At 38.8% G+C, this 23008-nt stretch overlaps 1 protein-coding gene across 5 annotated transcripts in view; it reads left to right on the forward strand.

Annotated features, from left to right (window-relative positions):
* PLD5 (phospholipase D family member 5) overlaps positions 1 to 13662 on the forward strand; it is a 169903-nt gene extending 156241 nt beyond the window's left edge. For all 5 annotated transcript variants that reach the window (XM_063151942.1, XM_063151945.1, XM_063151943.1 and 2 more), the window contains 4 exons: positions 1826 to 1965; positions 3750 to 3915; positions 7376 to 7490; positions 8737 to 13662. In XM_063151942.1, the coding sequence (XP_063008012.1) occupies positions 1826 to 1965; positions 3750 to 3915; positions 7376 to 7490; positions 8737 to 8972 (657 nt within the window). In that variant the 3' untranslated portion in view covers positions 8973 to 13662. The remainder of the gene's footprint in view (positions 1 to 1825; positions 1966 to 3749; positions 3916 to 7375; positions 7491 to 8736) is intronic.
* The last annotated feature ends 9346 nt before the right edge of the window (positions 13663 to 23008 follow it).

Below are 23008 nucleotides of genomic sequence, written 5' to 3' on the forward strand. Positions count from 1 at the left end.
AACTGACTGAATTTGTATCCACAGCCGCTTGGGCTGACGTGCCCTTCTCAAGTGCAGTCCTGGAGTTGCTTGGGACTGACTTGGTGGACCGAGTGTTAATGCTGCTGTGTGTTCCTGAGCTAGTGATCAGAAGGAGGTTCCCAGGAGCCAGGCAGTTCCCCTGATGCTGTGGCAGTCCTGCCTGGGGCAGAAACAGGCTGCTGCCTCCCTGTGGGTTCAGGACAGCACACCCTGAGCAGGGGCATGGAAAGGTGCTGTTCTCAGCCAGAATACAGGCCTGTTCCTGGTAGGTGAAGAGGAGGAACAAGTGGGTGCTTGATCAGAACAGCAAGTGCTACACAACATGGAGACCATTCCTAAGCCAGTCCATGGCTGCGGGGCAGGGATCAGCTGTGCCACAGAGTAACAAGTGGAATGTCCCAAAGCACAGTGCTACAGTGAGAGTTTTTACTGAGATTTTTCTCCTAATTATCTTCAGGAAGTCTTTCACTTTCAGATATAAATAAATATTTGTATTGAACGCATCTGAAGAAGACAACTGCATGACAATTTCTTTCTTCAACTGTTCTGTAACTTTAAAGTTCAAGAAAATAATACAAGTGTTAAGAATAACTTCTCAGAGCAATAACCTCCAAAAAGTTCCAGATAATTGAAATAAGTTATATTTAATATTTTAACCATATTTAAATCACTTTACACTTTTTTCTTGAGTTGAAATTAATTTTTTGAAAACTTACTTCAATGTTTGTGCTATATAAAACAAGCGCCATACACAGTCATTGGAGTTTTTGTTATACTTGGGAATCATAGCTTAGTGTTGCTTAGCAACAAACTCATCTTTCAGACTGGCTGATAAAGTATAAGAGGTTTTGGTTTTTCAGTGTTCAGGAATGGATCTGGAATATTGGTCTTGAAATCTTGCTACGGTTAATTTTCTAGTCTTTTCTGTACTTAGTTGTAGTAAATCCTTAAGAACATCAGTCAGTAATAAGAAACCACTGCGACAGGCAGTGTACTGAAATTAAGGAAGACTAATAAACCCCTGGGATCTTTCCCTAAAGGAAAGATGCCCATCTGGATGCCAGCTGCAACCCCAGCAACTAGGTGAGAGGTGATACAGTGGCAGGAAAACACCTGTTCCAGCTGGGTTAAAGTGCCTATGACATCCTCTGTCCCAGGAATGAAGTTGTTGCCTGCAAGCAGCTTGAAAGGGGGGTTCACTTTTCTCTCCCTGCTTGTGCAGCAGAGTAGAAAGTCCTGGGCATGTCTGACACAGATGAGCAATTTCCACTGGCTTCACCTTGCCTTCAGCCCCAGACAGAAAGCAGAGCAGCTGCAATCTGGGCTTGTACCAGCTCTGTACTGGGAAATTCATACCTGAAGCTTTGTTTTAAAGATAAGTTTCTTCCAAAACTGCAGCATCTCCCTGCAACTGACAGAAAACAATTCCTGCTCACAAGTGAAGGATCAGGCTCATGTGGCAAGAACATATGAACACTCCATCTAATAGAAACCAGTCCTGGGGCTCTTTGGAATAAAGTTCTCTGAAATGTAACTTCAATTACAGCTTCTTTCATGACAGTGGATGTTTTGAAGTCTGTGTCTTTTGCATTTTACCCACAGTTACACCTAAATGGTGAAGCTTTTGAGGGCCAAGTAAGCAAGTAACTTGCCTTTGTAGCTTTGAGTATTCTAGCAGGACAGCTGAAGGTATTAGTTAATAATCTCTGCTAAAATAACAGATACTACTTTTCATCTCAAGAAGACTGAGGGGGAGAGAAAATAAATCATTTTTAATACCATATTTGAACTTTTCCTTTGACAGAACTCACCTAAACTCTTCTGCCCCAAGGACAGAGTCCTGGATATTGAAGCTATCTACAGTGTTATTGATGATGCCAAGCAGTTTGTGTACATTGCTGTCATGGACTACTTGCCCATTGTCATCGACACCAACGCCAAACGGTGAGTGTCCAGGCCCAGGGCCAGCTGGTTACCATAATGCCAGGGGGGTGTGCTGGGGAAAATGAACCCACAGGAGGTTAGTTACTACTGTGCACCTTTTCTTGGGGCCCAATTCTGCTCTTATTGAAATCAGTGAGAGTCCTGCCATTGACTTGAATGGGAGCAGAATTGGGACCTAAGAGGACATTTCCAGTTCTGGGTCCTAAGCTTTGGATCTGCCTGTTGAAGGAGATCAAAAATTGTCTAGTCTGACTATTTGCACGTGACTGGGACCCAGGAATATAACAGTCTGCTTATACACAAATCCTATTTCTTACACTATTACATTGACTATTCTGAGACCACAACTACGGGCATATTATGAGTATCATGCAGATATTCAACATGACAAAGTGTGTGTGTGTGTGTGTGTGTGTGTGTGTGTGTGTGTGTGTGTGTGTGTGTGTGTGTGTGTGTGTGTGTGTTAGGAGAGAAATAATGTGTGGTGACTTGTATACAGTGTGGGAAATGTCATTATCTTACTGGCATGCACATATAAATGAAAATTCCCAGTTCAGAATAGAGTACATGTGAACGATATCACAGTTTGGTTAACTGAGAGGTGCTAAAACAAACAAAACCACATACTTTTTGAACAGCCAGTTTGTATGGACCATTAAAAAGCATTCATGGGCCCAACACTAGAGCCAGAGTGCATCAAAACTATCCTGCTCAGGAGGCAAGTATCCACTGGTCCCTCCTACTCTTGATTATGCTTACAGTGAATTTAGGATCTAGCAAAGCCTGCTATTCCATTTATGCATGTTATTTGAACACAGTTAAGCCAAACTAAGCATGTGGTTATGTACTCTTTTCTATTTAGAGCTGTTCTGTTCAAATTTTTCAAAAAATAATTATCATATTACTGATACCAAGCATAAACTGCTCTAAGTCTATGAGAGAGCTTTTTCAATAAACTCATTATGTACAGCCTCCATCACAGGGAAAGAATCATGGGCAGTGCTGTAGGAACATCAGTCTCACTATATGTATCTCTCCTACTTCTCCTTTATGTTGGAAAGCATCTTTAGTATGGAGAACCACTACAGTGTTGTATGTTATCTCCTGTGCTCCTCCTTACTTTATTCTCTCTACTGGATTAGGGGCATCCAGGAAAGCCACCAGTGTGAATTCTTCAACGTTTTTCCTTCATCACGGCTTTGTGTTTGAGGCACTGCCCCAGCTTATCTGCCTTGCCAGTTCCCAGTTCGTGCTTCTAAGTTATTTTCTGGCATGGTAGAGCTCGGATTTCATTAGCCCAGGTGTTTTGATGCTACTGGACTGTAGAAAACATGCATTTTTCTTTGCTTAATTTTCCCTGCCCTGCTCCCACCAAATATCAGGAATACAGAGCTAAATGCCAATTGTGAGGATAGCACCATGGAAGCCACCATCCCATTCCTGGCAGAATTCCTGCAATCCTCATCACATAGCATCCTCCTTAAGCAAACCATCTCATCTGCTGCTCCTGAAGCACGCAGGCACCGTGCACAGCAGCTCTGTTTCCCAAGGAGAGATTACAGAGGGCATTCCAGCCCCCAGCCTGCGCTGTCCCAGTGCGGAGGGGTTAAACAAGGGATGCCAGCCAGGGAGAGAAGCGGTGTCCCAGTTCCCTGACCCAGGGAAATCAGGGAGATCCTGGGTGGCCATGTCTGGACTGGCCAGCAGCGCCCTCTGCCTGCGGCTCTCCCAAATGTTTTAAAGTTTTTAAAGTTCTCTGCAAATGTTATCTTCTTTCTCCACAGGTACTGGCCGTATTTAGATGGGAAGATAAGAGAAGCATTGGTTTTACGAAGTATTAAAGTACGACTTCTCATCAGTTTCTCAAGAGACACAGATCCCCTTACTTTTAACTTTGTTTCATCTCTGAAAGCTATTTGCACTGAAGTTCCAAGCTGTAGTTTGAAAGTTGTAAGTATAATCTATATTGCTTTAAAATAGAAGATATTCCCTACCCCCCCCCAAAAAAAAAGAATCAAGAAAATATAACAACTGAGATTTTTTTCTGTTATCTTTAAATTCAATTAAATATCAGGAAATGTAAAATATTGAACATAATTTACTGCTAGTAGTAACAGAATTCAAAATTAAGTCAGAAAAATACATTGGTGCCAAAAGACAGTCAGTGTGGTGGACAGCCCGTGCAAAACACCACCTGTGGTGTCTCACAGCAAAATCCACAGAGTGAGCTGTAGCCACTGGTCATGTTTATACTGTGAGATAAGAGTCAATCTGACAGCACAAAAATGTGATTTAATCTGCATTCTCGTAACCTTACTGTTAAGCTGCGTAAGCATCTACTTTTTCTTCATTCAAGTGAAAAGTACAGGAAAAAATAATGAAGATTTTACATTAAATACAGACTACAAAATGAAAACTGTGAAGACCAGAAACGCCACTCTGGGGCCACATTAGACATGCAGTACAGTGAGAAAAGTGAGAAAGGAAAGTGAGAAAAACCATACAAATGCATTAGAAAACAGAATGTATGGTAATTGCTACTTCCAGTGTGACACACTTCACTTTTATGAAATTGAGGCACACTGGAAATCAGCCACCTTGGATCCTGGTGGGGGGATTTGTGAGTTTTTTTTGGTTTTGTTTTGTGTTTTTCAGGTAACAGTTCTAAATAATCAGCTGGATTATGTTGATTTCCTAAATTAATAATCCCATAAATCCTTCTGGCTTTTTGAAAATTGACAACAATTCTAAAAAGAAGTACTATTTCTTATACACACAATAAGTGCATTATGCATATCTATAAATAGAGCTTTTTGTTATAATGTATGTTGTTATTATAAATTTCCTCAGCAAAAAAGCAGCCTAAAGTGTGGCTTTAAGTCAAAAAACCCCATACATAGCTGACTCTGTTTAAGCCACTTCAATTTTAAGTAAGTTCTAGCTTTTTCCACATTTATCATCAAAATTCTATTTACCTATTCAAAATTTTTTTTGCAAGTGGTACCTAATACGTATATTCATTGCCATCCATTTACAGCAGGTAAATCTTTTGTACAGAATTTATCTTGTCAAGAACTAAATGATAAAAGGAAAAAAACTCCTCAACATCTGTTCTAGGTGAATAGTCCAGCTACAATCTCTGCAATTAGAAAAGACAAAACCAACTTTCAGTAAAAAATCAGCTGTAGAGAGTTGTAAAGATACAACACTAAGTCAGTTACCTCTGTGCTGTGCATCACATTTCCCAGTCTGGGAAATGGAACCACTGTCTTAAATAAACCTTGGTATTTGTAATAGCCCAAGGGTCAGACTTTGCTGGTATCAATTTGATTTTGGCTGAAAACTGTGCCATAGGCTCCATCTCAATACTCTTTTAATTAAAAATGCATGTCAGATGAGCAACTGCTTTTTAAAGCTGCATTTCTTCTGTATTCATCTGTTATAGCCAGGATCAAAGTGAAACAAAACTATGTGTGTGTACGGAGGAGAAAGAATAGGTTAAAAAAGTAAAAAACTAACTTTTAACTATTGCAAACATTCCTTTTCCCTCTTGGTTCTGCTTTGGCGGTGAGAAAACATAAACTAACCTCAGTACAAAAAATACCGTCTTGCAGACATGTATTGTGTGTTTATATATAAAACCACTGCAATTTTAAGAGAAACCTGTTACAAATTCTGTTTGAAATTACACTTAAATTGCTAGGCTGTCACAATACCTCTGTATGGTTCTGACCAAAATGCCACAAACACCTGCACTACATGACCTCCTATCCCCCTGTTGTCCTGTTCTTTTGGGGATCTTACAAAGCATACTCAGTAACTTCTTTTTTTTTATTTACCTTTTGATCCTTGTGATAGGCCTTGCCTTGATTGTTTTTTTGGGTTTTTTTTCTTATTCCTGTGGAAAGATCAGTTTGGCTTGAAAGTTTGCAGTGAGTGCCAATGGCTGGCTGCTGCTGCAGGGTGCAGTGGTTTGCCAATGGTCGTCCCAGAGAAGGAGATGCAGATGTAATTTTTCTGTTGGATGGGAATCTCCTCCTGGTTTCTCCTGGTTTCTGACCAGGATAATGCAACTTTTGGTATTGCCTTACTGCAAGTATAGAGTTAGGGCGCTGCAACCCTGTTACACCTGGCTTTTTCAGCATCTCCAAATCCCATTCACAGAGGCATTAATAATTACTGTTTTCAACTGAAACTGTTTTGAGAACACAAACTCAATACAAGTACTCTGAAGAACATGATCACTGGAAGAACCTGCACCTAGAAAGCTTTGTTTGAGGACTAACTAAAGGCTATAAGCACACAGCCAAAGGGCAAGCAGTAACCTGCATATCAAACTGCTGCTGAAGCAGGGAGCTCTGTCCTATGCTCTGTTCATGTGCTCATGAAATTAAAGCTTGAATCAGAAAGGGCAGACTCAAGGCAAAGAGCTCACCATTGTGCTTCTTGGGACCTTAATTCCTGTATTCCTTAAGTTTTGTGTACTTTACCCTGTAAATGAATCTTGTGTGCACAAATGCCTGCTCCAACTCTGAAATGAGCAGCAGGAAGGGGCCAGCTCTGTTGGGTGCAGTGCTGAACAGAGAAAGGTGAGTGCTTTGAAAGGGCCTGCAGAAGTTATGACCTAGAACAAAACTGTCTCTAGACAACTGGAAAACACAAAGGAGTGGCAAGGAACATCTATCTACAGCTAAGTTATTCTTGATTGTCTACATTAATCTATTTTTGAGTTGTGCAGGTGTATTCTTGCTCATTTTTGTCTGTTACTGATCAGATGAGGAGGGCATATCGCTCTAAAATTATAAATAAATAAGCAAATAAATAAGTCTTGCTCATACTTCACTCTCCAGGGTAAAACATTTTCCTCCTGTTGCCTAGAAAATTTGATCTTTTATACCAAATTCAATCCTGAGAAGCTTCTAAATTTCTGAAATGCTGTTTCCTGTTGGAAATCACACATACAATGTGTGATTGCAGAGGTATTAATTCAGCTGTTGTTGTGTCTGCTGATCCCAATCCTGAAGCAGACTTCAAACCCCAGTGTCCCTTGAAAAATGAGGACATGAGTTAAAGAAAAGTTCCTGGCTCTCACTATGGAGAACAGAAAGATGTTGGGGGTTTTTTTTTCATTTTATAGCCTTTTCCACCTGGCACTGTATTGCTTTTAGCATGCAGTAGCCATATACTTTGTATAGTTCAGAATGCCAAGACAGGAGTATCACAAACTATGAGAATTGAATTAGAAATACAATGTGCAGCATTTTATTAAAGTTAATGCTTGGCAATAAACACTCAAGGCTCTTCTGTAATACCAACTAATTTTCAATAAAGATTAGGGAACAGACTGTATTTTTTCTGTCTCTTATGGAGCAATTCTCATTAACCTGTGCTTCCTTCTGTTTTATGGCAGAAATTCTTTGACCTTGAGGAAGAGAGTGCCTGCTTCCTTAAAGAACAGAAGAACACTTCCCTTCCCAAATTGAATCGTAACAAATACATGGTGACTGATGGAGCTGCCTATATTGGTAAGTAACCACATCTCAAGAAATTCTAGCTTGTATCCTGAAATAACAACCTTTTGTAGATGAGCAATCTACAGCTGATATGTTCCTTAAGTGAAGATAATAGTTAATTTCTTTGGGAACCTGGCTGGTGACTGAACTTTGAGACTTTGCTCATTTAAAACCGTTTTTCCCCTCTGAATCAGTTTCTCAAGACCAACATTCTGCTTTCAGTATATTAAAACAGACTGAAAACACAAATATAACACAATTTATGAAGCAGGTATAATTATTATCACATTCTCTTGTTCTGCAATCCAATGAAGGTGGAATGTTCTCCTTTTCCCATGTTATTAGTAAAGCTATGGTCAATCTTGACAAATACTGTACAGATCCTCTTCATCCTCATCATCCAAAGCCTTACTCCATTTACTATAATGCTATTTCAGACACCCTCCTAACATTAGGTATGTATCTAACTGGTATTTTGGGTTAAAAGTGTATTTAAGTAAAAGTGCTGTGTGGCACCTCACAAAAGGTTGTTTGTTTTTTTTTACTTGAAAGCATAGCAAAAATTGTCCCTTGTGATGAGGTTTCAATTTATCATCCCTGATAACTTTAAAATTCTTAATGTTTCCTGCTGAAGTAACAGCCTTGTTTGTCCAAAATTCTGCATGTGTTTTAAGTGTATAATTTAAAATACTTACAGTTTTACTGCAATAAAAAAAAGTAGCTGAAGCACTTGATTTACCTGTTTTCCATTAGTCCAATTAACCTTTTTGCCCTGCTATCCCCAGGATTCAAAGTGCTTATTTGTTACTTTAGATTTCCACAAAGATTGTAATAACTGGCATAAACCAGTAAAATCGATTTTTCTTTCCTCAAATAGTATCTGTCAACAGGTAAGTTTTAAAATATCTACTGGTTTGGAACTCTGAATTGTTTGTACAGGAAAAAAAATATTCATTTTTAGCACTGAAAAGGCCAGTAAGGAAAGTAAATGCAGTAATAATGTAATAGATGTAAAAAGAAGAGCAAATTGGTTTTGAGTAAATAGAAGAACCTGTTTTCACTTCTGAAGACTTAGAACTGTTAAAACTTCCAGAAGCAATCTTCACTACACATGGTATGTATCGGAGCTTTTTTTCCGTCTCTGCACTGGGGAAAATGGTAGTGTTTCATTCTGGATTGCCTTTGGGGAGATTGGATTTTTATTTGGCTCTTTTTTTAATGTTAGAAACTCACTGTTTATTCCTGCCTTTGCTTGCAGGTAATTTTGATTGGGTAGGAAATGCTTTTACGCAGAATGCCGGAGCTGGCCTTGTTATCAACCAAGCAGACGCGGGGAACAGCACAAGCATCATTAAGCAACTCAAGGCGGTTTTTGAAAGGGACTGGTATTCACATTATGCCAAAAGTTTACAACCAACAAAAATCCCAAACTGCTTTAACCACAAACTCAATAAAGGAACTTCAAATAAGACTTCCATGAGCAATGTGAATTAGAAAGACTATTTTACCGTTTAGTATGGCAACGAAGAATTATGTTGGGGTGTAGCCTTCTTTCATATTTACAGACAAAAGACTTAAAGAAAAAGCAAAAAAAAAAAAGAAGTTTGGTTTGGGGGGGTGTTTTTAGGAAAAAGCACACTTATATTAAATCTGTCTAACCTATATTCTCTATATGGATTATTTAAGACTTTCAAATTTGTTATTTCTGACACTGAATGTCATTTCCGCTTCCATGTAAATTTTAATGTTCCACATTTGAATTTATCAGCATGTGTCAATGTTTCTGTTTTAGGATTTTCCCCAATTGCCAACCTGGCTAGAGCAAACCTTGGGGCAAAATGAAGATTCAAGCTATGAAATGGCATTCTAAGATCAGTTATTATTGACTTGCAGATAGATGGTAGGTGTACTGTAATAGAAAATGTAAAGGAGTTAGCAAAGTTTCACCCATATAAATAATTCCCTTCAAATAACTACCCTCTCATAAAAATACTTACTGGTTTTGAGCATTTACTTTGAGTATCACTATTCCATGTCTTCTAACTAGCCTTAAAATACATTGGAGTTACAAGACTGGTAATTCTTTCATCTCCTAACAGTATGAGAAATTTTTGAGGGGTTGGAGTTGGCCTCATGAAGTTTGTCATATTCCCTAAAGCCTCTCAGATTTTTTATCAAAGTACTGTGGATTCCTTTCAACAGAACAGTTATTTCCAATTACATGCATTTCACCTAACAGTGAAAATCTCTGGGTTAATAGCTAAAACCTAGAACTGATTTTTTTTCATGTTTTTGTAATCTGAAGTAAATTTCTTCCACACATTAAAGATTTATCATGTGTGAGTCAGCAGATACATGATGACTCATTACTAAACCAATGCACATCTCAAAATCAAATACTGCTTTTTAGAAAGGCCAAGGGTGCAAAATCATGCAATAATTGTGGTAAAATGATTATACAGTAATGTTGTTGATTTTTACACCTGAAGAATTTGCTTTCCTAATTTCTACTTTAAAAAGAAATAAAAATTGTGAAGTGACATTTTTTTGTTAAAATGTCATCCATATAGGTAAATACACCTGCATGGACAGAAAGTGATGCCTTCATTTAGACCACAGTTTTAGTTTACTTTTAGTTGGTGTCAAAAGTGTGCCTCTACAATCACAACCAAGTTGCACCAAGAAGCAACTGTTCTATAAAAGTATGAATTTGCTCTTTGAAGAAATACACACAAATGTTTGACAACAAATTTTTCTCCAATCAGAGATGTAATAGCATAGTTTCATAATAAAAATGTTTCACTACTATGCCTCTGCTTCCATTGAAGAAACACAGCCATGAAAGCAAACTGCATTCTGTGTTTTGTTAAATATTCACAGAACCTTTTCCAAAATGATGACTTTTCTTCTCATCTCCTGAAGGCACACTTCAAAAGCAGAGGGCAAAAAGAGAAAAAAAAACCAACCACATAGAATGTATTAGTTTAATCTTATGAAGAAGTTAAACCCTCACCTTGACATTCAAAACATAGCTTACACTTATAAGGTAAAAAAAATTCAAATTTATTTCATAGTGAACACAACTTAGGGAATTCTAATAAATTAACATATGCACGACTTCAAATTGTCAGCTAGAGATACCCCACAAGACTAATTATGACCTCAAAAGGCACACTTTTGACAAAGATTTTTGTTTATTTTGGAATTGCAAAGATTTACATCATCTTACTGAAAATAATGATAAATCAAAGAAAACTTTTAAGATTGTCAACTTTTACAGAAAATATTTTGCACAACTCCAATCGTCAATAACATTTTCTGATATTCAGATAAACACATGGCATGTATTAGTCTCACAGACACATAGAAAAGCATATTATCTGACACACTGATAAGAAACAAGTGTTTTAAAAGAAAAAGGTTTCCTGTGTTGCTACGAGGAAAGATCTTTGTGAGGAGAAATTTCTGGATTTTCTTCCATGTGTATATAATTTAGAGTACGTACAGCATGTATGGGAGAGATTCCCAGAACTTAACTTACTTGTTGTGGATTTTTTGTTTTGTTTAAGAAATTAATATTAGTCCAGATTAATTACTGATGAAAATTTCAGCTGAGTTGTACCACCAATAACTTTAGTCTTGTGAGTCAAAAACCCACAAAATGAACAAACAAAAAGCCCACCACATTTTTAAAAGCTGGTTGAGATAATTGTACAGTTTCTGAGGTCCCTATGGATAGATGATCTTAAAGTTTGAGATAACCTTAATACCATGACCTTACATAAACCACAAAATAATTCATGCAAACAAAAACCCCCACTGCCTGGAGTTGTTAATTGTAGCACCTAATGGCAATAATACACAGTAATCAACCAATGTAGATTTTCCCTCCTCCTGCATTATGGATACTGCAAATGTGTTAAGTTTTTAAATGACATCTTGTATAAAAAAAAGGAGGATCTGAGTGGAACACAAATTTGTCAGACGATAAAGCCAAGCTGTTTACAAAGCAGGATTTATTGATGAAATCAGACTGACCATTGACTGCTTTAGTATAACAAATGATTGCTAAAATGGCTTTACTGCACAGATCCTAGGAAAATGCAGATCATGACTACTAACAAGATCTGTTAGTTTGCAAATATTTTCATATTGGCTAGATAAACAGATTCTTGGTGCTTCAATGACCCCCCTCAAAGAGCAGATACATAAAAGTATTTTTTAAAAGTGGCAGTATGTTTTGGTTTTATGAATGGAAGAATTTGGGTGGTTTTGAACAACTTTCAATGCAAAATACTGGCCAGCCATCCTAAAAATAGAATGGCAGACTTAAATTTCATTTGGTATAAAGAATGGATCAATACTGTAATAACTGTTTAGAATGGCGTCAGCTCCAAAGTAGTACATAAGGCCTTGACCTATTACATTAGCCAAAAGACAAAGTGCATCCTTAAACTTCAGCTAATAGGAAATTTAAAATACCAGATTATTTTTTGAAACCATATAAGGGGATTATTGCCAATTCTTTGGCCTAGGCAGCACTGTTGCTGTTTAACTAGATTTGCTAAAACTGCCTCAGTTTTGGCTTCAGATCCTTCTGCCACTGTAATAAATGGAAGCAAATCCATTACAGTGATTTCACACTAGTTTAGCAGGGATCAGAATCTAAACTAGTTTTGTTTTGCTTCCAATCTCCTGAGTATCACCACTGCACAGGCTATTTCCTAATTTAACAGGGGGTTAAATTCAGGGGGTTCTCACAGGCATAACCCAAAAGATGCACTTTCTCTAGGCCCTTCTAACAGGTATTGGTAACTCTGTCATATTAAAGGCAATTTCCTAAACAGAACAGTTTTATTCTTAAAGAATATAGACTGCAATTGTTGTTTGCTGCAAACATTTACTAGTGCCTTACTCATACAAGCTTTTGTTTAACTGTTCCTCACCTGAAGTCCTGCTAAAGATCCTGTGTCTAGTACTGAGGCATAGAGCAAACTTCCTAAGCAAGAAGACATTGTGATGTTTACAGTTTAGTACCTAAAACTAGAGCCACAAAAAGACAAAAACTGACTGCAAGATGTTGGTCCAAACCACAAGCACATCTAAACTGGAGCATTTTTACCCAATCCCAGTTAAAGAACTAAATTTCATAATTTACTCCTGGCTTCTTTATCCAATCATCTACAACACAGTTGAATTATTCTGGCTTGCCAAGCTATAAAATCTGAATTCTCCCAGTATGTGGCTGCTATGAAAACCATAATCACAGAAATTCCTGTAAGCACAGCTTGAAGTCCAAATATGACACAGTGGCTTTCCAGATCTTGCATGTTAAGTCTCAAGTTGTTTTGGGCCAGCTACTTTTTCTACCTGAAGCATGAACTAGGATCCACAACTACTCTCACCTCTTGTTTGAAGACCAGAAAGGCAAGGATTATGTGCTATGGCACAATGACTATAGCTGTACCCTAACAGATTGAGGTTTTACCCTATGTAGGACCAGGTATTCCTCCCAGTAAATTCAGGCTGTGCTGGTGGTTTAGAAGAGAGCTTGAGAAACAAGTAGAAAAGCCTCCAAATGCTATTTTTGTTTTTAAGACCTCCCCATTATTTGCTATACTACCAGCTACCTAAATTCTACTACTTTGTTGAGATTCACACACATAAAAACTGAAAAATTAAGTTCTGTTACCTTCAAGTTAACCCTAATCTAAGAAAAAGTCCAGAAAATGTATAGGGGTTTTTTGTGAGTTTAGCATGTACTTACTGGAAAGAGTGATGAGAATGCACTCTCATCAAGATGGTAAAAACATCAGTTGGCTCTTCCAGTTTTTCAATCTGAAGTTCTAAATGTCCCTGTCTTAGATGATTATACACTTGACTCCTGAGAATGGCCTTATAGAGTGCACTAAGTTATCTTCAAACTTTCTGGTCTTCAAAATTAACTCTTTATTTTAATACAAATATACTGACTAAATGTTTAGTATGTTTCCAGATGGTAATTTCTGGTGCTGTGTTTTTCTTCCACTCTTACCCTTTCTCTACCTACAGCTATCATATATTCATGGTTTTTCAGTCATCATTATTCCAATGAAATCTATGTAAAGAAACCAGAATGAATCCTTGGTGTGTTTAAAATTCACAATGATGCCTCCCAAGTTGAAGGTACCACTTCTAACACTGCTCCACTGCAAGGTATAGCAGCTCAACTGATACTGTAGGAGATTGATTTTCTTAGCTGTAGTTTTTCACTTTAATTACTGCTGGATGTTATTTATGAATTTCTCAGTATTGAATCAGGTTGCTCTTGGATCATCACTTTGCACAAATGCCTTAGAAGCTTGCCAAACTAGCATGTAAAGAGACCTCATTCAAAATAGTTTAGACAAGAAAAGAAGAACTCATGTGCTTTACACTCTGAAGGGTGCTGAAGTCAATGGATAAACTCTGGTCCTATAATAAAGTGGAGCTTTCTGTTGTACCTCCTGTTTAGATTAATCCTGCATGGGCTTCCAAGAAAGTCTGTGAGAATTGTTTATTTGAATTACCTTGCCATCAGGAATTTACAGAGAATCTGAAAATAATCCAGCTGTATTGAGTGGTTCAACACAGTAATGTCAAGTGGGTTTTCATGAAAACACATTTGTATTATATATCCATACGATACAAACTGCATTAACATGCTAATGTCAGGTTTTCCCTACAGTTCAAAAACATGTAGGACAAAAATCAAGCTACGGCAGCCTATTTCTGAAAACTTTGTTAAAAATAGATTTTAATAATATAATTCAATTCTGGCTGCAAGTTATTCTGCTATAGTAATGTAGTCAGCTCTATTTTGTTCACAACAAATTCTACACTGCAATTTTACAGGAAGACTCAATAACTTTTTAACCCTGTAAAATAACCATGATCAATCTGCCTTTAAGAACAGGAAGAAGGTTGATGGCCAATTCAGGCTGCAGACTATAATACAGAATATAATAAAAATAGCTGTCAACTGCAGCATTCCAGAGGATGATTTTGTGCTAATTCATGCTGCATGGCCACAACCATGAACAATATGAATGACATGTATCACAGTGGTGCTGCATGAACACATGGTGGACATTGACTCTCATGCAGTAAAATCCATCCCTCTTGTAACAGCATAAAATGTAGTAAGAGTAGAGAGGACGGGGCAAAAAGAGCCAGAGGAAAACTAACTTGGATCGAGTTAATGGACTGGATGCTGACATAAAAGCTCTGGACTGCATTTTTATTTTGTTCCTTTCTCGGCAAAATCCTGTGTTTCTTATGCATCCTCCTTGCTCATCTTTATACGAGTGAACTCCCATGGTTGTTTTCAGAATGAGGAAAGGACCTTTAAGAACTACAAACTTATGCTTAGCAGAAAGAAATCAACATGAATAAAAGTCCATTGATTTCTGTCCAGCAGGTACCAAGTAGTAAAGCACTATTTAAAATGGGACTCCTCCTTGGACATTAGAAGTTTCTAGTGTAATACAAGCAAAAATTGACAGCATAGCACGCGCCTGCAAATTTCACATCACACGCGGCATTTGCTTGTGATTTGTTTGTTCTCTCAATGTACAAATACAGTCATCAGACAGATACCATTCTGAACTGCTGATAAACTGGTGAAAACTAAGCACAAGTATCAAGCAATCCAACTTGACACACTCAAATGAGGTAAAGGAATCCTCCCAGAAGAGCTAACTGTATAAAGTTTATAAGTCACCTAGAAGCTAGAATGATTTTCAAATGTAACTTTTAGGGACTTGATGGCGGTTTTAATGGGGAAGGAAGGTTTCTGTTAAAGATTAAAGGCATGTACTGTTATATGTAGTGTCTAAGCAAAACAGCATAAAAAATGTAAAATGAGAAGCTCTTCAAATGGAAGTATGTAGACCAACTTTTTGCTGACTGACCTGCTAACAAGTATTTTCTAGTGGATCTCAATCTAGCAGATCTCAATGTTCAATTACTTCACAATAATCTCTTTAAATTACTCTGCAAGTATTCCTTATTTGTATTTCTTCAAGTGACACTGTACCTATATTCAGTGTTTTACTTGAAACTTGACAAAAAAGCAGGATGCTTCTGGAAGCAAACAAAGAACACCAAAGCTGTTTCTTTCTAAAGGTCAGAGGACTTCCTCTCATCTAACTTGTCCTTTTATTGTCTCCTACTTCTTCAGCAACCCACTCCAGGCTGACATTTGTCATGGCTCAAGTAGAAAAGAAAATGAAGTATTTTTAGTCACCTGCTGTTTCTGAAAACTGCTGGCTGCTCAACATGTTCTTGCCCTTTGACAGATCCCTCATCTAATGAGATACTAGAAGTATAATAAAGAAGGCCAAGCACATAATTCCAGGTGCCTCACGTAATTCTTGACCTGGAAAGACACATATGCCAAATCTGGAAAAAGAGATGGATGGTGGGGGTGGGGAGAATGCTTGGCCAGCTTTGAATGAGGTAGAGGTTCTTCTGATGATATAAATACCTCTTCTGGTGAATTTGCTTTATTCTAGAATGAACCACTCTTTTCCACACAGCCAGATTTGCAGTGACTGAAATGTGTGGCCAACTTCAGCATGAAAAGGTGAGAGGCCAAATGTCCCTCATCTCTATGAATTGAACTAATTTCTTCACTATGTAAGAGAGGTGGAAGAAGCAGGTAACATTCCCTCTTCTGAGGGAGTAAGCCAGGTTGCTACTAGAAATAGAGCTGCTAAGGTTTCTAAAAGAAGCAAAGATCTTGCGCATCTGACTTCTATTAATTCTCACAAGATGGTGCATCTCTACAGCTTTTGTACCAATTTCTTTGTGGCAAGCTGTCAGACTTCTCAGGAAAACTCTGTTTCCTCCTTCTCCCTATGCTCAAGACAGTTGTGACATCTGCTTTTAACAATCTCCAGATTCTTCAAAGACATTTCTAAACTAGGCTGTAAGAATTTTCCCTGTGAAAAGGAAAAATGAAGTGCAGGTTCAGTGAGGAATCCAAAGAACCTAGTACAAATATTAAAATACATAAGAAATCAGGATCAAAACCACAAGGCATTCTCATTTTTGCCAAAAAATGAGACTTGGGAAGGCAAACAAAAGGCTAATGCAGTACCTTAGATTAATGGGACTGGAATTTATAAACCAAAACTCTTACTTTTATGGACAGTCCCCACATCTGAACTGCTGCTCTCAGTATGCAGAGATGCAGTGAAGAATCAGAGAACTGCTTTGATGTGCTGTACAAAGGTTTCAGCATTCAAAGTGTTATGTCCATTTCTCAATGTATACAGCTTAAAAGATAGGCTAAAAAATGGGATTATGTGTATATTTATACAGATCTGACTGCCAAATAATCATTGAAAACCAGTCACTTCTCTTAGCATTTGTGTCTTCAGACGTCACCACAGAGATCTTACTGAATATGCCTGGAGAAAGGCAGAAAAGCAACATCTGTGGCAGCAAGTAAGCCAACCACAAAAAAGCTGCAAGCCCATTTTCCAAGTGCTGGTTGATACAATAAAAGCATTCAAGTGTCCCCATCCAGCTCAGATTCCAAATGTCCTTGTATCAGATTCCAAATACAGACTTGAGGCTCCTCACACACAGACTCAGAGACATGTCCTCAAAGGAAAAATCAGTATCTTTGCTAGAAGAGCTTGGAACATCTCTAGCACAATTACTTGTTCCACTGCTGTCCTACTCTTAAATAAGGCTGAAGGAAATAGTACAGCTGTCTGGAAAGGGCCACATATCCTTTACTAGAAAATGCAAATATGCACACAAAGAGACTCAGAATAATGAGTTACCAAAGTGGACTCCTGGCTGCAGCACAGAGGGACATCAGTGTCACCATTTCTGATAGCACACACTAAAGCCATCTGCTCACCTTGTCATTCCCACACTGCATGTGGGCCAAAGCTCACTTTTTAAAAAAAAAACAAAGGGCAGTATTTCTCTCTGAATGAAACATTCCAGAGAGGATTATACTTTTTTTTTTTTTTCTTTTTAATAGAGAGAACAGCAATCACTGCCCTACTTTTCTTCCCTTTCCACACTCCACTTTGCAAATTAGCAAATGTTTCCACCATCTCTGCCTCATCTTTTTCCTTTTCAAGCTATTTCCTGAACTCTGTTTCTGAATCCCTTGCTGCTGCTTTGTCTGCAAGGATGAATCCCTGCAACTTGCATTGTTGGTGCTCTAACATCCTACAAGGTTACTTCACTAGCTTTACCTGAAGTGCTCAGAAGGAGGAAGTGCATGCACACACTGTTTAAAGACACACAAATTACTATGTATGAAGACAAGGGAAGTCAGGGCAAAAGCAGAATGCAGGGAATACCTGGACAGGGAAAGGGTCTAAAGTCATACTCCTCAGTCCGATTTCACCTTGGCACACCCAAAACCTGTATCAGGATCTAGAGCTCAATTTTGCAAACCTTGCACAACTAACACAAGCCTTGCCTCCAGGTATTCTGTTTGCTGTTGGCCTGGAGTCACTCTCCAGGTTAACCTGCCAAGCTAGGCAATAACAAGCGAGTCAAAACCACAGACAACTCCAAGCCACGTGACCTCACCTTTATCCTCCAGGTGGCATTTGGCCACAGAGGGGTCTAACCTGGGTACTTGTCATCTTGTGACAGTGAAGATGGTCCAAGCTCACCATCATATACAACACCACTACATTCAAAAGAGCAAATGAAAAATATCAGCTCTCTGCAAAGGTATTTTAAATCTCTGTGTGTGACTTTGGCACTGCATTTTATTCCCCAACACAATCTAAAAGTATCAGGAGTCCTGCGCAGAGTTTGCAGAGCAAAAAGGGTGTGTACTATATGTTTCCTACTATACCTCTTCTGATGGAATAAATATCAAATAGAAAAATCTGTCTAAACTTATTTTGAAAACTGCATGGCCAGCTTATGCAGTAGCTAGATATGTGGCAAGGTTACAGCATTACTCTCTAAGGAGAATACAATTAATATGTGTATATCTTTTGTTCAATTCAAGCACTGTGTAGTCTCCAAGTTCAGCTATGAGAAGTAGGGATCACTTCTCATTATCCTTCCTATTCCAAACCACAGTATTTATCACAGATGTGTACAATACAGCAGCATAGCTTAGGCCTGTTATATAGGTCAGTCTCTGCAATGCACATGAGAACATAGTTTGCCACTGCAAAGGAGAGTGGCTGCAAAATCTATTTTGGATAATCCGATTTATATTTGAGGAAATCAATGTGTGGTCATTTCTAGAACTGTGAATATAAGGCAACTGCTGCATGCTTGTATATTTGATAAGTTTTATTATACTATATCCTTATATGAATGCCTATGCAGTGTAAATGCTTTAATATAAGATACTGAATGGTTTTTTTACACATTATTTTCTAAACAATGCTACATTTTACTGCATGTTTATTCACCCTTTTGTGTTGGTACAAAGTGCAAGCTGAAAGACACATGATTTTAATAACTTGCACAGCAGCTATTCAAATCCATTATAAAAACACGTTCTTATGTAAAGACTTAATTTGGCAAGAAATGTGCTTCCTTTAGACAATGGGCTTGGTTCACAGCAATACCTGTGTACTTAATGTTTATTTATTAAAAAAAAAAATACAGCATTATCCCTGAATCCATAAATGAGGCCATTGAGTCTGCTGAGAGCCACTGTGTTGGCATGCTTTTGTACATTTGAAAATGTAAATCTTCATTTACTAGGAAAACAGATGACCTGTCCTGATGCAAGCTGTAATCGAAAAAATCCAATCCTGAGCAGCCACTGTCTTTGGTGCTGCAGGATGATAATGTAGCAATCTTTTTTTTTCTTTAAACAACACTTAAAGTTCATACTCATGACCTTAATACAAATAATTCATGTTACTTGATTGTGAACTGGGCCCACTGTTTACAGCATTACTATTTCAAAACCAAAGTTCAATGCAATTAACAAAATTGATCAAATTTATTTGTTTGGAAGAAAAAAGAGAAGAGACCAATTTTGCTGATGCTTTGGAGAGCTGGCTCAGAACAGAGCGCTGCTTCTGTACCAATGCATTTTAAATGTAAGGAAATCACTGGCTGAAAGACTGATGGCTAAGACAGCATTGTCAGTGGTAATATACTGCTGGAAACTAAGTTACCAATGATATTGCATAAATCAAGGTAGTAATTCATTAATTTAAAGATATGTAAATACTGATTTTAATGCTGCAGCATCACAGAGATCATTTTTCACTGCTTTGATATCCAACGATTCCTAGTACTACACAAACGTATTTTATCTGCTCCATTTTTTTAGGTTCGGTATTTTCATTCAAAGCAAAGTAACTCCCATTTCTTTGTACTGCACTGAAATAAAGAATCTTGTTTCAGTACATAATGCTTTTCTTATTCTCTCTGGTCTGTTTGTTTCTATGAGCACGAGATCCCAGATATCAGCCACCACTGTCCAGCTCCAGTCCTGTGTACACACGCGCCCCAGAGGCAGAGCAGGTAACACTGACAGTGCACCTGGTGCCTCCCTGCAGGGCTCTGCAGGGCCTGAGCAGCGCTGGCACTGGTGCCACACCACTGGGACTTCTGCCATGGGATCCTCTCTCCTAGTAGATTTGCACTAAAGTTCTAGTTGGACTCTGGGAAAGCAGGCACTGCCGTGGATTTCTCATTTCTCAGGAAACTCACAGTCATTGTGATTTTCTGTTGCCAGGACTGCTGTCACATTCTGTTACAGGAGTCCTAACCAAATGAACATAAATTCCCCTCTGATTTGCATCTAAAAAGCTGCTGGCAGGTTTAGAATTTACCAAATTCTAAATAATTCGCTCTATGGAGACTCATGTTCCAAGTAGTTTGGAAATGAGAACACTCAGCAGCAAATAATACTCAAACAAAAAGGTGAAGACTGACGAGGGATGGGAGGAAGCTGAATTTCCCAAGATAAACACCAGCCCCGGTAGCTTGTGCTTTTTTAAGAGCTGTTTGATGTTGTACCAGCAAGGCAGCTTTTGACTGCACAGGTCCCAGTGGGTGAGCTGCTGCCCTGTGACCCACAGAGTTTCAAATACAACACCTGAACAGATTTCAGGTACAGCAGGAGTGATGAGGGCAGAACAAGGAGAAAGAATCAATTCCCATGAAGAGAAGCTTTACCTTAATTCCCAAACTACTTATATCCCTGTTTGTCATTTTGGTTTTTTTTTTACAATATCAGAGCACCTCCCTTTCACATTTTCCTTGCTTTTTGCAAGACAATTCTTCTACTTAATTATTATTTTAGCACCCATTTTTATGAAAAATGAAGTATACACTTAACAAAAATATGCATTTAGGAACTCAATATTCTTTTCAGATATGCAGCTTCACAACAATCATATGAAGCAAGAAACAAAATATTAGTCCTGTTTACAGACAATTAGGAACTGTAATTGTTTGCCGTGCACTGTATCACTTATTAGCCTGCAAAATACACAAAATTTAAATTCAGCTGCTGACATCTATTTTCATGTTAAATTTCCTTTCCAAATATGCATTTTCTCTGGAAATATGCTTGGAAATGTTCAGATGCATTCCATAAGAAGGCAAAAAAAAATTTCAATCCCAGTAGCTGAAAAGAAATCAGCTGCAATGCCACAGCTACAGTGCAGGCCACTGCCCTGGACTGATTCACAGAGAAGGAAGGGATTTTATCCTATTCCCTGCCTTTGATCACAACAGGATTTGTGCTTGTGTGGAATGAGATGATCATGGTGAAATGGATGGGTCCTCTCTCCATTCAGAATCACATGCACTAGAAAGGCCTCCTTTCAAGTAAAGCAGACATTGCTATAATGTTTTTCATAGGATACATCCCTTTCCAACTTGATACCCCCTCCAAGACAGCACACACATTTTATCAATTAAAGCAGGGCACTGATCCCAAAGATGTTGACATCTCCAAGAACTTCACAGTTTCCTACAAAAAAAGAAGCCCTCCCCACCCCCTGATCATTTTTTGAGTACCACTACTCATTTCTCATGGAGTGCCACATGTATTCAAGCAATACTGCACTGAAAGAACCCAGCAAATGACAGCACCTGTACCCCAGAAGGAGCAACAGCAAATCAGCTGTGCTATGTTCTTGGACTTTGCTAACCCCTTTGGTGCCAAGTAAAAACACAAAAAGTAGAAAAGCCATTTTCTTTCACATGCAGGTTTCTTAACAGTATTGCCAAGGTTTAACCCCAGCCAGGAGCCAGGCCCCCCAAGCTGCTCACTCACTGCCCCACCAGCAGGGCCAGGGAGAGAATGGGAAGGGTAAAAGCTGGAGAACTCGTGGATTGAGATAGAGAGAGTTTAACAGGGAAAGCAAAAGACAAACACACAGGCAAAGCAAGACAGGGAATTCATTCACCATTTCCCATGGGCAGGCAGGTGTTCAGTCATCCCCAGGAGAGCAGGGCCCATCACAGGTGCCAGGGACTTGGGGACACAAATGCCTTCACTGCAAGTGTCCCCCCACTGTCCTCCTCCTTCCCCCAGTTTATATCCTGAGGAGGATCTCCTATGGGCTGGAACATCCCTTTGGTCAGCTGGGGCACCAGTCCCAGCTGTGTCTCCTGTCCCAGCTGTGTCTCCTCCCAACATCCCATGCACACCCAAATTCCCTGCCAGGCACGGCAGCATGGAAAGCAGAAAAGGCCTCAGCTCTGTGCAAGCCCTGCTCAACAATAACAAAAACATCTCTATGTTATCAGCCCTGTGTTCAGCACAAATCCAAAACAGAGCTCCTGGGAAGAAAATGAACCCTACCCTGGCCACAGCCAGCACAAGTATGCTCTCTATAGTAGCTGAAGTGCACAACACATTAGTATTGTGCTGAGACAGATTGTCCCTGGTTAAATAACTCCTGAACAGCCTATGCTTATTGTCCCAGCACAAAACTCCAGCCCACTTAGAGAATTCTGCTAAATATAACCCAGGTTTTGGAACTGTATTATAGACAGAAGAAAAATATTCAGAGCAGGTGTTCAGCTCACTGCGAGAAATCTTCCAAATCACTTCATTCCTGCTGCCCCACAACCAATGGTGGAACAGTGTCATCAAAATGATGCACAGGAGGTCTGAAATCAGAGGGCAGAGAAATTGTCAAACAGCAACCAACTTTTCAGGCTCAATTTTTTCCTCTGAACCAAGTCCTATTCTGAGACAGAGAAGGGATGTCTTTCTTCAAGCCTTCCACAGCCTGCAGTTTAAAACTCATTCATGATGCTAGAGAACACAAAGATGAAAGCACAAATCATGGCTCAGTACCAAAGAGTCATGTTCCAGTCCCTACCCTGTATCCTTTTTATGGATGTAGCCACTAATGAACCAATATGGCAGTAAGCCCTCAGGTAGATATTAGTGCTGGTGTAACACAATATTCCCAAAGCCTGTGTTCAGCCTGCCAACAGCATGCCAATACATCCCCAGGCTCCCAGAAAGGTCATGTCTTCTACAGCAAAACCAGCTCAGTGAGCTCTGTGTTAAAGGCTCATTT

This window comes from Melospiza melodia, chromosome 3, assembly GCF_035770615.1.
Source record: "Melospiza melodia melodia isolate bMelMel2 chromosome 3, bMelMel2.pri, whole genome shotgun sequence".
NCBI lineage: Eukaryota > Metazoa > Chordata > Aves > Passeriformes > Passerellidae > Melospiza > Melospiza melodia.